This window comes from Pezoporus wallicus, unplaced genomic scaffold (assembly GCF_028554395.1).
Source record: "Pezoporus wallicus isolate ANWC-B61680 ecotype Strahan unplaced genomic scaffold, APGP_CSIRO_Pwel_v1 contig_6566, whole genome shotgun sequence".
Lineage (NCBI taxonomy): Eukaryota > Metazoa > Chordata > Aves > Psittaciformes > Psittacidae > Pezoporus > Pezoporus wallicus.
In genome coordinates this window covers 1,863,601-1,877,778 of record NW_026638763.1, presented here as the reverse complement: position 1 = coordinate 1,877,778, position 14,178 = coordinate 1,863,601, and the positions used below count along the sequence as shown (strand labels likewise).

Here is a 14,178-nt window from a genome sequence, read left to right as displayed (position 1 = left end):
ACGCTGCTCACTGGGGTAAGGGAACGTGCGTGACCAAGGGTAGTACAGGGGAGCCTCTCCTCTCCCCTCCACCCTGAGCTGAAGGGACAGGCAGGGATCTCTCTCTGTCCATAGAAACTGAATGGAAACAGCAGGTCAACTTCTCCAAGCATCCCCCAGATTGGGGCCACCTCCACTGGGGCAACAGGAAACCTCTCCCTTCCCCCTGAACTGCACAAGTGCTTTCCCTAAAGAGCCAGGTGATGCTGGGTGAGGACTTGGTACTCAAGCTCAACCTTCAGATGCAGGAATCCAGTCCTCCAGAGCCAAGACTGGTGGTCTCCATCCTCTCCATGGGTCTCTCTCCCTCTGCCAAGATGCAGGACCAGCTGTAGGCCACCAGAGCAAGGAGCTGTAGGCCACCAGAGCAAGGCTCTAACACACTCTAGAAGGTCCTCGCAAAGGAGGTGAGGGGAAGGAAGACCAGGCACTAACAAGAGCACTCAGCCCTGGATCCACAGCCCTCACATGCTTCCCTAGAGTCTCACACTTGCCACTGAGGCTTCTGGCATGTGTCTTGGTTTCCCCTTGTTCCTCTCAACACTGCTCTTCCACCCTCTGCCATATTCGCTCCTGATATCCAAGCAATCCCTAAGGCTGAACAACTCTGCAAGGTACCCCCAAAGTCCTCTGCTGAGGACGTGGCCAATATGGTATGAATATCACGTACCTGCTCAGCTGCAAAGCCCATCTCCTCAGTTAGAGCAGCTGATCAGCTCCGTTCCAGCAATGCCCCAGTTAGGCTCTCCTCCCAAAATAATGCTGCATGGCAGCTGAGCCAGATCTCTGTGAGCAAATCAGCATCCCGCCAGATGAAAGCCTAATTCGCACCCTGGTTGTGCTAACAGACAAAATAATCGCCCTTTTTCCCTTTATTTATTTTACAACACACAAACACACAACAGTAAAAAACAGGACCTGACAAAAGCCTCTCAGAAGAGAAAGCCCATTACAAACATCCCAGAGACTGTATATTGTCCCATAATGGACAACCCTTATGGTTTGTCTTCAGCTCACATTCTGAATGCAGAGGGTTGGGTGCTCCCAGCTTGAGGTGAGTGAGTGTCCGGGTCTCTGCTGGTGCAGAAGAGGTGGAAGGGCAGCGGGAGCAGCAGCAGGGTTTCACTGGGCAGGCACGGCCGGACGGGCAAGCAGAGGAGCCGCCTTCTGGCTGCGCTCAGCAGACATGTGCTCCAGGCGCTCCGTGTAAAACCCATTGAAGTCCAACCTGAGAGACAAAAGCACCAGAAGTTTCAGCTCAGCACTGCCCCCGAGAACTTGATGCTCATGGGCATGGAGGGGATCCAAAAACACAGGGGAAGGAGATGGACTGCGGGGTGTTGGGTGATGAGAAGCCCCTCATGACCCGGCTCCAGTGAGCGCTTGAGCCCAGTACCCCTCCATGTGCTGGGCTGCACTCCCAGAGCGCGAGCAGCAGGGATCCTGCTCCTCTGCTGCATGAAAGGCAGACCCCTCCTGCAGTCCTGATCCAGCTCTGGGGCAACAGCACAAGAGGGATGTGGAGCTGTTGGAGCGAGTCCAGAGGAGGCCACAGAGATGCTGCAAGGGCTGGAGCAGCTCTGCTCTGGAGCCAGGCTGGGAGAGCTGGGCTGGTTCAGCCTGGACAAGAGAAGGCCCCTTAAGGGGAGACCTCAGAGCAGCTCCAGTGCCTAAAGGGGCTACAGGAAACCTGGAGAGGGGCTTTGGACAAGGGCCTGTAGGGACAGGACAAGGGGAATGGCTTTAACCTGCCAGAACAGGAGAGACTGAGATGAGCTCTTGGGCAGAAGCTCTTCCCTGTGAGGGTGCTGAGGCGCTGGCACAGGGTGCCCAGAGAAGCCGTGGCTGCTCCATCCCTGGCAGTGTTCAAGGCCAGGTTGGACACAGGGCCTTGGAGCAACCTGCTCTAGTGGAAGGTGTTCCTGCCCATGGCAGGGGTTGGAACTGGATGAGCTTTAAGGTCCCTTCCAACCCAAACCATCCTAGGATTCTGTGATTCTGTGAAAGTCTTTTATAGGGTGAGATGAATTTTAGAACGTTGTTGGTTCAAATGAGGGATGCAAAGCAAAGCAAGTCTCACTGTGGGAAGCAGCAGATGATGCACCGCAGCACAGACCTCTCCAGTGCTTCACTGCCCCTGCCCACAGCCTTGCTCTTCTCCAGCCATGGCTGCTGGAGAAGTCTCTCCTAGGGCATGAATGTGACCACACCACAGTGGGCTCTGAACCTGCCATCCCCAACACAGGACTTCCCCAGGCTGGGCAGACACAGTGGCTGGTCCAGAGTGAGATGGGGATGTCTGCACTGTGCCACAGGCTGTTGTCAAGTGCTACCTCTTCTGGGCTCATCCCTTGATAGATGGCTAAATTTCACTTGTTCTTTACATTCTAAAATACATCAGGAAGGACCAATTGCTGCTTCTCCAGAGACATGGCTTGACCACACAGCCCTGGAAACCTGTCACTCGGGGACAAGGTGCCAGGGCTGAGGGCTCCTCAGTCTCTGCATCTTCCTGACACCTTCCCACCGCTCCTTAGTACCACCACTGAACTATGGTTCATAACGATTCCCATATGAAATCCACCATTTATCCACTGTAACTACCACAGAATGTTGCATTACCACCACCATCATCACCTTGCTAACACAAGCGTGCTTCAAACAGATTCATGATTCAAGAAGATGAGTAACTGGTCGGAAGACGCTGAGCCAAAATCGCAACTACTGCTGATACCTGTAAATGCCTCTCCAAAGCAGGAGATGCACTCAACCACCTAAACCAAACCAGCAGTAGTTTGGTACAGGCTCCAAAGGAGGTGAAAGCCTGAACTGTAGCCAGGGCAAGAACTCCTCCAGGAAACCCACCAAGGGCAGAGTGACCCAGAAAGCATCGATGAATATGAGCCTGGAGCATTGATCATGCCATTAACACATGCATAGCACATGGCTTTTCCAAGACTCATTTACCAAGGACCAAAGAAAGCAGTGGGTACAAGGAGTCTCAAGCATACCTTTCCCACTGTGTGCAATTTGATTACAAGCCAACCACTTTATTCCATAAAAAAGGCAGCTTAAATGAGCCTTCTTTGAGCTCTCTTTGATAGGCAGCAAGGCTGCTGCATGCCTGTGATCTCTCCTGGAGCTGAGAGGCCTCTTCAGATTGCTCTTCAAAGCAGAGAGAGCTGTCATCTGCTAATGACAGATCTTTGGATCAATTCAAGTTCTCTCTGCGCTGCAGTTGGTCTGCATGCCAGGTAATTCCATCCTTGAGCTGGGATGCCTTGCAAGGTTTGAGATTCCTTACCTGAGACTGGCAGATCCCTCCTTACTACCCAAGGCAGAGAGATGATCTGCAACAGATCCTCAGTAAGTGACTGATAACATGTGGAATTAACACTAAATGAAATCCATGTGATTATTTCTTTTAGACATAAACTGTTGTCCAAATCTGAGACAAAGATTGAACCTAGACTCACCTAAGATCTGTGAGGAGGTTAGAAAGCAAGGGGGGGATCACTCTGAACCTCATGACTCAATGGGAGGGTCTCCAATTGTTCTAGTTATTACTCTAAATCAAGGTCTTTTCAGTCTCATGCTCTGCCAGTGAGGAGGGGCACAAGAAGCCGGGAGGAAGCAGAGACAGGACACCTGACCTGATCCGGCCAAAGGGGTATTCCATACCACAGCCCATCATGCCCAGTATAGAAACTGGGGGGATTGAGTGGGGAGCCACTAATAGCTGCTGTGGGATGAGTTGGGCATTGATCAGCGGCTGGTGAGCAATTGCACTGTGCAGCATCTGGTTTCTTCCTTGGAGTGGTGGGGTTTATTGCTTCCCCCTCCTTTCCTCCTTCCCTATTATCATCATCATCAACAACAACTTTTATTTCAATTATTAAACCGTTTTTCTCTCAACCCACAGCTTTTTTACGCCTTTTCAGGTTCTCCTCCCCATCCCCCTGAAGGGGGCAAGGGGTGCTTGAGTGGCTGCCTGCTGCTTGGTTGGCAAAGGGGCTTAAGACACGACAGTCTCCCTTAAGTCTTTTGTGTCTTCAGTCTCTGTGTAAACACTTTTCTAAGCCAGTTTTCCTTTGCATGCTTCATCTGTGTAGCAAGTAATAGAGTGAACCTTGCCATCGAACTTTCTTAAATCACACTTTTATTTATTCACATTAAAACCATTTTTGCAGCAGAAGGCAACAGCAGCAATATCATAATCCTGTCTCCCTGATAATCTAAAACGATGCCACAAAACCACCCAGCTCCATGCCTGCTGTGACCTCTCCTAGGCACATTTCTGCACTATCAAGCCAACTAAGACATGCAGCTCTTAAAGAGATGTGCCCTGGAACACTAAGCAATAGTTGATATAAGCCTGTGAATCACACAAAAGTTACTCTCAAATTAAGTTGCTTCAATACTAAGTGAATGGGCACAATATTTGAGTTTCATGTTGCTTAACAACCTCACACAAATGGCAACAAATTGTTCCTTGACATTTTTTGGTGTCTGCAGAAAACAGAGACTCGACAGATGGAATTTATCTGTTGCTCTATCCTGGTTGAAAAGCTTATGTCTCTTTAGGAGTTGTACAAAGGAAACCTGACACTGAGGCAGGCACATTTACCAAACTTTGATTCAAATATAAGGCCAGGACATCAGAGAATCACAGAACCATAGAATCAAAAAGGTTGGAAAAGCCCTTTAAGCTCATCCAGTCCAACCGTTCCCCAGCACTGCCAAGGCCACCACTAACCCATGGCACTGAGGCCTCGTCTCCACAGTGTGTGAACACTTGCAGGGACGGTGACTCCAGCACTGCCCTGGGCAGCCTGTTCCAATGCCTGAGCACCCTGTGGGGAAGGAATTGTTCCTCAGCTCCATCTAAACCTGCCCTGGTGCAGCTTGAGGCTGTTTCCTCTTGTCCCATCTCTTGTTCCTTGGGAACAGAGCCCAGCCCCATATCCTTTCTTTGAGGACCTGTTCCATTTCTAAATTTGCTTTATTCCAAACTTCTTGAATTGCAGACTTCTTGAATTTTGCTTTGCTTTCCTTCCAGCTGTACATTTAGGGTTAAATGATCTTTGACAACTCCCTCTTAAGAATCCACACGGTGCTTCCTCAAACTCTGCTTACACTTGTTTCTTGCATTGTGGCTGGAGCTTTTTTCACTGGGGTTTGCATCACTTCATACTCTAAGCTCAGTCACTGCCATTTCCTCCAAACTGTTTTAAGGAAGGATATCTGATGAATGCTAACAGTACTTGATGGGTCAGATTTCTAAGTATTTGGAATTAAGTAATCCTTCTGACAAAGTATGACAAACTAATGCTGTAATCATTCTCCTTTCACTACTCAATGAAGAAGGGACTGAAGATTTCTCTGCTGTTGCCAAACCCTCTGTCACCACTGCTAGCAATGTAGCCAAGGCACCTCAGCAGGACTTCAGCACACTGACGATCTGTGAGTTAATGTGTGAGCTTTCCTGCTTTGAAGGAAACCATCAGGATCTCGGTCTTCTCTTGTTTGGTGCTACAGATATGATGGATTCAGTACTGTAAACTGAATAAATACTAACCAGGCCAAATAAGGAAAAGCACAGGCCCAGAATTATGAATAAAAGGGATATTTTGTTATCTATCTTACATGTTGATCATCACCCTTGAAAAGCAGCCATATAAAAAGGTTATCATTTATAAAAAAGCACTGATATATCTTATAAACTGCTCCATCTCTCTATCAAATGTGTTATTTCAGATGGCAACCATCTCCGCTCTGGTTCTTGGGTTCCTGTTGCCATAGAGTCCAGGACTCGATCCAATAATCTCTACAGACTGAATGAGAGCTAAATGTCACGTCTGGGCATTCATCATGGGACTTCTACTCTCTAAAACATTACTGAGCAGCCTGTAGAAATGGAAAGACATGTTCTGTTGCATGGCCTGTTAACATGCAGTATTCCAGTTAAGGAAATGGGGACATCTGGTTTGTCAGTAAAGGTCCACCTGTGTCCAACATCTTGGACTCATGTAATCCCAGATCAGGGGTCTTGATAGTGATGACAGTCCTGATGGCATAAAGACTCTGCAGCCCTTGGACACAGCTGGGGCATGGAAATACTGGGGGGGCAATTAACTCAGCCCCTCTTCTGAACATCTGGTTACAGCTTAGGTCATCGTTCTCAATGCAAACTGCTCGGAGAAGCATTTTCTCAGAACCTTCCTGAATCACCAAACTTCTCCTTTCTCCTGAAGCAGGAAGCACTCGTGTGAAAACCAACCTCTCCATATTTGTAAGCGCTGGTTCCAGAGCTTCCACAGCTCACAAGTCACCTCCTGCCACAGCTAACACTTGTGTGCAGCCTGTGAAGCACTAAAACATCTGTGTGATGGAGGATAGCTCCAGACCATGGTACCATGGACCCACAACTGCGTAAGATACACAGCCAGACTCTATGGTACTCATCCCATTGTCCTGGTAGATGTACAAAGTTGACACAAGGGCACGGAAGCAATGACGGAAGAGGTGAACTTCTGATGCTAAGTGTAGGAGCAGTGCTGACAGGAGCTACTGTCAGAAAAGGCCTTACATCAGTGTCTGGCATCACACATGATAGAGTGTGATGGAACGCTGCAGGGCTTCTGCTGCTGCGTGATGAAAAGGACTTCTTGTTGTCTTCTTGAGTAAGCTGAGAACCAGCTCCAGCCTTGGACCCAGCTGGGTGATCCCACCAATGGAACAATCTCCATATGCTCTTTCTTTGCAAGACTCAAGGACTGTGGGGTCATGATGTTCTTCTATTAAAAGAGCAGGTGACTTGGTCCTCAACACTGTGTTGGCCATGCCCTGAGTGACCTGTAGTGATGTCCAAGTGGCTGGATCATGGCGTTAGTTGCCATTAAGATCTCTGGATGGAGCATCATGAAAAAGCCCATCTGTTAGAACTTGTGCTGGTAATGATAAAAATGTAAGCGCTTGATAAAGAAGGAGGCAGAGCTGGAACACTGAGGAGGAGTAAATGTTCTTGCCTGATGACTCAACTACTCACAGTCTCAATCCCTGAATCTAGCCTGACTCTGGATGCCACTGTAACACCTAGGAGTGATGGCAGCAAGGGGAGCCTAAGAGCTTAATCCCCCTGGCCTGACAATTTTACAGGTAGATCCTGCCTGCAGTCTACAACAGCCCAGTGATGATACAGTGATGCCCAAGCAAATAAAGGTCGACATAAAATGTTCAGAAGGCTGCACCATCATTTCTGAAAAGGAAATGCAGATTTAGCTGTTCTGGTTAGTCCTGAAAGGAACAGCAATCACTTGTACTGTTGGGGCCTCACCTTGAAGAATTTCCATGGTAAGGAGACCTCTGACTCCAGTCACTTCAGAAACAGTGAATCAGTGTTATTTCAACTGTAGAGAAGGGGCCCTCTCCTACCCTCCCAGCTCATGGATTGAGAATCAACCAACAAGGGCAGTTCTGGTGGCTGGAATAAAAGCTCCTATTCCAACAGGGAATGGAAGCAGGAAAGTTCAGAGCAGCAAGCACTTCATTTCCTTTCAGATGCCTGTGAGTATCCCTGCCCCCCGTAAATAAGGAATACAATCCTACAAAGAAGAAGACAAGGCATGTAATTCTCTACAGTGGTGAGGGAGCTGGTGGGTTAGACTCATCTCCTGTAAGCATCCATAGTAACAGAGATGACAGTTTCAGTGTTCAACCTTGGTCTCAGCTGTGACCATGTCCTCAGAGCAGCAGATGCTACCACAGGAGGCTAGGGGCTGGGTAAACACATGGTAGCTGCTAATCAAAAAGTTCTCAGAAGTAAAGAATAACCGGAAGCCCAGTCTCCTCCTGGAACAGTTCACAAAACAGTATTTGCAGAGGTTGATACCAGGAATCCTGGACAGCCCTGTCAGATGCTGTTACAAAAGGACAATGAAAGCTTCAAGAGACACAGGATGAGGAGCAGACACCAACCTGCTTCCAAAAAACCCCATTCCTAAACCTTTTCTCTCTCTGTTTTCCAGTGTATCACATCTCAACAGAGGTGTAAGGGTTATCAGATATCCATAAAAGACATCTGACACAGGAGGGCAGAGAACAGTACTTAATGGTTGCAGGTTCATATTCTTTTTGTTTTCCTGAAGGTTAAGCTAAAGGATGAGAATGACCAACAAAAAGTACAGTTCACAAAAACCAAATGAAGCAGAGGAGCAATAACACTACAATTAAATAAAACAAAACATAGGACAAAGAACAGGAAAAAGCTCAAAGTACCCTTTAGTCTTATGTGGTTAAAAAGAAGGATTGGGGCACGAATCCCTACAGCACCAAGGGAAGAAAGGAAATGCATGTGATTTACCAGTTATCGGGCACATTTATGAACAAAATTATGTATCACTAACAACTGATTCTAGCATGTCCACCACTGAAAAACATTACAGATTTAGACAAAAATTATTCTTATAAGTAGGGAGTGCTCCTTAGTAAAACAAGGGCTTTCCTCATAAAAAGAGGAAAGGAAACAACTGACACTTAAACATGACCTGAATTTCTGGCTGGGCCAATAGCAGCTGTTTACAACTGTTTATACATGAAAATAAGACTACAGCTGGGCTCACAGCCAGCATGAAGAAACTAATGGATATTCAGGGTAGCAGGATCATAGACTCATAGAACCACAGAATGGTTTGGGTTGGAAAGGACTTTAAGATTATTCATTTTCAAGCCCCTGCCATGGACAGGGACATCTCACACTAGAGGATCAGAGTGAGAAGCATTCTGCTGGCATAGAACATGGGCTCAACTCGCAGAGTAATGCTCTTAGAGCATTATCTATGGTTCTTCAAAGCTAGAAGTACGAGGGCAGGTCCCTCCATGCTACACCAATCTATAGCACAGATCTTACAAAGCCCCTTACAAAACACTAATACGTATGACCCTTACAGCAAAACCAAATGTTTATCCTTCCAAAAAAGGCCTCGTGCATCTCATCTGATTTTCTCTATCTCTCTGAGGCTAGTAAGTACAGATGAGGCAACTACAAAAACCTTAATTCCTATTAAGGGATGCTTATTTAAATACATAAAAGGTGTGAACTTAAAACAAAATAGCCACTTACAATCAAGCCCTTGCACCATTTTATCATATTGGAATAGTCATGCTGTATTCAGGAATGAGCTTATTCACTGACTACACATTGAGACGATCCCCAATAAAACTAACACTTGTGTTACATTTACAACATTAATAGACACATTTCACATAGATCAAAGGAATGTGGGAAGGTTTTAAGCATTGCATTGAAACGCAAAGCAAGATTTCTTGTGATTTTAGTGTTTCCATTGATGGGGCAGACATGCATAGTTATAAACAACAATTTATCCTTCCTGAGCTGCATTTGGGAACCACAGAAAGTAAGTTACAGCAAGAAAACTACTGGCTCACCTGTAGATGATGTTGAGCATGCTGTGCTCACAGTCATTGGTGCTGTAAACGCTCAGTTTGTCCAACAGGTCCAGCAGATGGGTTGAGAAATTGCTATCAAACTTGTTGATTGTTGCTTCAAAGCCAGATGTCAGGTGGAGGTTGTCAGCATGCTCTGCCAAAAGCTACCAAGACAAAGGCATAGTGGCCCCATGTGTTTGCTGATTTGCACTTGCCAAAGAGATGCAATTATTTCTTCCATATTTCTTAACCTGCTCAAAAAAACTGCCATAGAGTTTAACAGTTGCTCAGCCACCAAAATAAATCCTTCAAAGCTCTTGGCAGTTAGAAACCTTGCTATGCCTATCTGGGAGAATCCCGGAGTAGATCCCAGTACACTTATCCTCAAATATATGCTGTCATTATTTATTTTCAAGAAGGAAAACCCAGTAAGCAGAAGGGAGTGTTGCCTATGACAGCCTGTAACCTCTGGAGCACTCTACCTGCCTTGCAGTGTGATGGACCCTACCAGCTGTGTGCCAGGACAGGGGCTTTCAGCAGGACAGGCGGCAACATGCTGAGCGCAGAGCAGGCCAAATCGCTTAGTACACGTGCGTCTACATAGAGAAATATGAACTAGACAGATACCCCAGATGTGAAGGGGGTGGACTACAAAGAGTCACACCCAACAGTGTATTGGCTCATCCATCACAAAGTGTTAGCTCTGGAAATAACAAAGTACTCAAGTTGCAGAAAGCCTGTACGTGGGTACCCACTGCACAGCTGAAAATACAACTAAGGACTTAAAAGCAAGTGTAGGGACTGCTGTAGGAGAAAGGGTTTTCAAAACAGACTTTGAGAACACTAGCAGCACTTCACTCTACCCTCAAAAATGTAATTCTGTAAAGATTCTGCTTTTGGGGACATAGATGCTCTAGAAACTAGGAAGGTCTGTCTGCAAGAAGTAAGACAGCTACCCTGACCAGACTGCAACCCAGGCAGCATCCACAGGGGAAAGGACCCAGTTGTCCATCTGCATCCCACCTTGTTAGTCAGCTTCTTCTTTGCAGTCTCTTCAGCACGCTCCTCCTCTGTTGGTGGGCCCAGCATTGTGCCATGCTCCAGGGTGAGCCGGTCCATCTCACTATCCAGCTTCATGCTCTGGGTGAACCTCTTGGAAGAGCAGAGGGTTGTGCAAATGTTTAGACCCCTTCTTTCAGTTATAGCAAAGCAAGAGGCTCACTCAGTTCTGCTGGCCCTGCAGCTAGCTACCTTGCGAAAGCTACCTCTGAGATTAATTTTGTGATATTAATACACAAAGCTCCCTAAACCCAAAGAAAGGTGGTGTTTGGGGTCTTTTTTAACGCTATGGGCTAAAGTGTGCCCCCAGAGATCAGTCTCCATGGGTCCAACCACCAGTTCTTGCCTGACCCTGAAGAAAGCATGCTAGAAACTACAGAGCCCTACAACTTACACCTCATATTCTGCTGCACGACTGGCTGAAGAGAGGCAATTCCGTTCATATGAACCTGATCCCAACACTGAAAAAAGAAGAGCATAGAGAATTCTGTGGAGGGAGAAGCCACAGAAACTATGTGGGAGAAAGGATGCGCAGTCTAAAGCCTGCTGGTGGGAGGAACAGAGGCTCTTTCATGTGCATCAAGGACAAGAGGGATTGTCCATATAAATGGACTGTCCTAGCTGGCTGGCAGTGGCAAGGTCAATATGGGGAGGCTGTACATACCTGCATGCAGTTTGTGAACATGACACAGACAGACATCAGCTTGGAGAATATCTTCAGCAGCTCCGGGTTGGTCAGCATGCAGTCCTTCAAGCAGTTATCCAAGAAGCTTGTGTGGTGGCTCAGGACATCATCAATATTAGATGCCTGTGATGGTATAGTGCAATAATGAAAAAACAAACCAGGACTGCTGTTCTGCACCGGACCACAGCTCTAACCCAGCACCCTGCCTCTGACAGTGACCTTCTAAACCTGCTCTAGGGCATGTTGAGAGATTTCTCCTATATCTTCCGTCTTTGAGAAACATCCAGAGATGGACACTGCATTTGCACTACTGCATTCAACTGCCCTCCACAGGCTATCTACCCTTGGATTTGTCACATTACCTTCTCAACAAAATTATGTTTTCTTTAATCACCCAAGCCCTCCACTAGAAAGGAGGCTCAGAATGGAGCTATCTGATTTATGAACATGCACTTCCTTTGCTTTTCAATCTGCCTGTCATGCCCACTCCTACCTTCACCATCTCAGTAGTCAGCTGCAGTAAGTGGAAAAGAGAAAAATAAATCAAAGAACCTGAAATGCCAGTAAGTTTAGGAGGCTTAAAACATACAGGTTATTCAGAAACATATTTTAGGAGCACAATAAGGAACTGGGACATGAAGTGTTGCAAGGATTCTCCAAGATTTCTGTCTAGCTCTGCTACTTCAAGGGGCTGTTTCAGTCTCAGGTTTTAAATGATAGATTCAAAATCCCCTGTCACTCTGTACAGTTACAGGATGTGCTGAAGCTGAGAACACAAGTCAAGCTTTGGAAAGAACTAAAATTGCCAAGGCATTCACACTGCTACATAAGAATCAATGGCAAAAAAACCCCAACCCTGTAACCTTTCAAACAACTAGTACAGAAGAGGGATAAACGCTGTTTTCTAATGCAATGAAGATGCTAGTTGTGTGGATGAAGACGATGTTTTGAAGATGAAGATACTAGTTACAGCCTTAGAAAGAAAGCACCTTAACTTCAAGTGGAAACGCACAAGAGAGTTCTGGCAAATGAAAAACCAGCATAAACCACTACATGAGACAAGTGAGGATCATCCTTTTCCCTCCTAAAATACAAATGAAAGGAAAAGACTACCCCAGTCTGTAGGCTATGGAGGTTAAAGAGCTAGTTCTGCATCCTCTGTTTGGAAATACATGATACTTTTATTTAAATCAAGTAAGATTTAACCCAGGAGCTGGGATACGTCACGGTGAACAGCTCTTTTAAAGGGCTGCCTAACAAAGTGGTTGCTTAAAGAGCTTCTTTAGCTGGCAGTGTCGAGTTGTTCAACTCATGTGTACCTGTGGCACCATCTGACCCACAGGCACCAGACTTCTCCTGCCCCAGCACTGGTAGAGGGCATGCTCTATCTCCCAGAGATTTAAAAGCCTTGAAGGACACTGATGAGGATGGGTGACAAATAGACATTTGGATTAAACCTCAAAGACTTTGCTAGGCTTCTCCTTCTTGCCATACAGACATTAAACACCTTTTTCCAGAGCCAGCAAAGTCACCTTATACCTGCTATCTCAGCATCTCTAGCAGGCTAAAGAAGCTCACAGATGTTCCATAGCTTGAGAAAAATTCTGCCCACTTGGGCTATTAAGAAGGTTTGGTCTGTAGATGTTTTCCTTTGACAAACTATAAATTGGCAAACTCCTTTTTGGAACTGAAATAAAAATGCTGCAACAGTGCTAATAGCTCTAAAGGAGCAAAGAAACTCAACGGTTGAGAGCCAAAGCAAAGAGGGATCTTCAGACAGAAAGAGTCAGAAAATTGTCTTTTCTGAACGGGGAATGTCCTCAGTACAGACAGCGTGCCTACTGCATTTAACAGTCTCCTCTAGGACACCTGGAATCAGCGGAGACTGAAAGGACATCAATATGGAAGAACCTGGGACAGGATACCTTGAACAAGTGCCTCAATGCAAGTAAAGTAAACTGAGAATTATGTTTTGAAAACCTAAACTTAAAATAAAATTAAGAAAATACCCTTCTTTCAGATAATCCAGAAGCTTAACGTATAAACTCTTCTTGTTCAGAAGTCCTCACCAAGAATATGCAGCTATATTCATAATCCTACACCTGGATCCAGGAAAAAGGATGCCAGGGCATCAGAAAATGGTGGTTAGCTGACTCCAGAACAATTCCCAGGTACACAGTAGAAACTAAGGGTGACTTGACATTGAAGGCTCATCAGAGAGACGCTGAGGCTTGATGGAGATGGCAGAAGGAGATTTGAGCTGTTTGGTACCTCAGATATAGCATATCTTATAGCAGCCTTCCAGTGTCTGAAGGGAGCCTATAGGGATGCTGGGTAGGGACTCTTCATTAGAGACTGTAGTGACAGGACAAGGGGTAAGGGGTTAAAACTTAAACAGGGGAAGTTTAGGTTGGATATAAGGAAGAAGTTCTTTACTGTAAGGGAGGTGAGGCACTGGAACACGTTGCCCAGGGAACTTGTGAATGCTCCATCCCTGGCGGTGTTCAAGGCCAAGCTGGACAGGGCCTTGGGTGAGATGGTTTAGTGTGAGGTGTCCCTGCCCATGGCAGGGGGGGTGGAACTGGATGATCTTAAGGTCCTTTCCAACCCTGACTGTTCTATGATTCTATATGTTGTTTTTTTTTCACAGTACAAGAGGAAAAGAAGTGTCTGATCACAGGATGACCGCCAGAGGGAAGAATAAAAAGGTGATGTACATCTGTCTCCTCTTTCCTCGCAATAGCTGGGGCACCCTAACAGCAGTCCCAACACAGCAGCCCCACAGTGGGTAAGGAAGCTGAGAAGGACCAAGAGGGACACAGTGTCACTTGAGATAAGGAAAATCACTACAGCCATCACAAAGGTTATGCTGCAAAATAAGCAAGCTTGAGGAATGGATCACTGATCACCTGCTTTAATTAATTAAGCACTGCCTGGCACAGCCCTTG

The 14,178-nt window shown here is 46.3% G+C and overlaps 1 protein-coding gene across 2 annotated transcripts in view; it reads right to left on the bottom strand.

The window, feature by feature from the left end:
- Positions 1 to 922: 922 nt before the first annotated feature.
- The window catches only part of TUBGCP2 (tubulin gamma complex associated protein 2), a 33,591-nt gene continuing 20,335 nt past the window's right edge, over positions 923 to 14,178 (bottom strand). For both annotated transcript variants that reach the window (XM_057412339.1, XM_057412338.1), the window contains 4 exons: positions 11,210 to 11,353; positions 10,510 to 10,638; positions 9,487 to 9,650; positions 923 to 1,267 (listed from right to left, as the gene is read on the bottom strand). In XM_057412339.1, the coding sequence (XP_057268322.1) occupies positions 1,162 to 1,267; positions 9,487 to 9,650; positions 10,510 to 10,638; positions 11,210 to 11,353 (543 nt within the window). In that variant the 3' untranslated portion in view covers positions 923 to 1,161. The remainder of the gene's footprint in view (positions 1,268 to 9,486; positions 9,651 to 10,509; positions 10,639 to 11,209; positions 11,354 to 14,178) is intronic.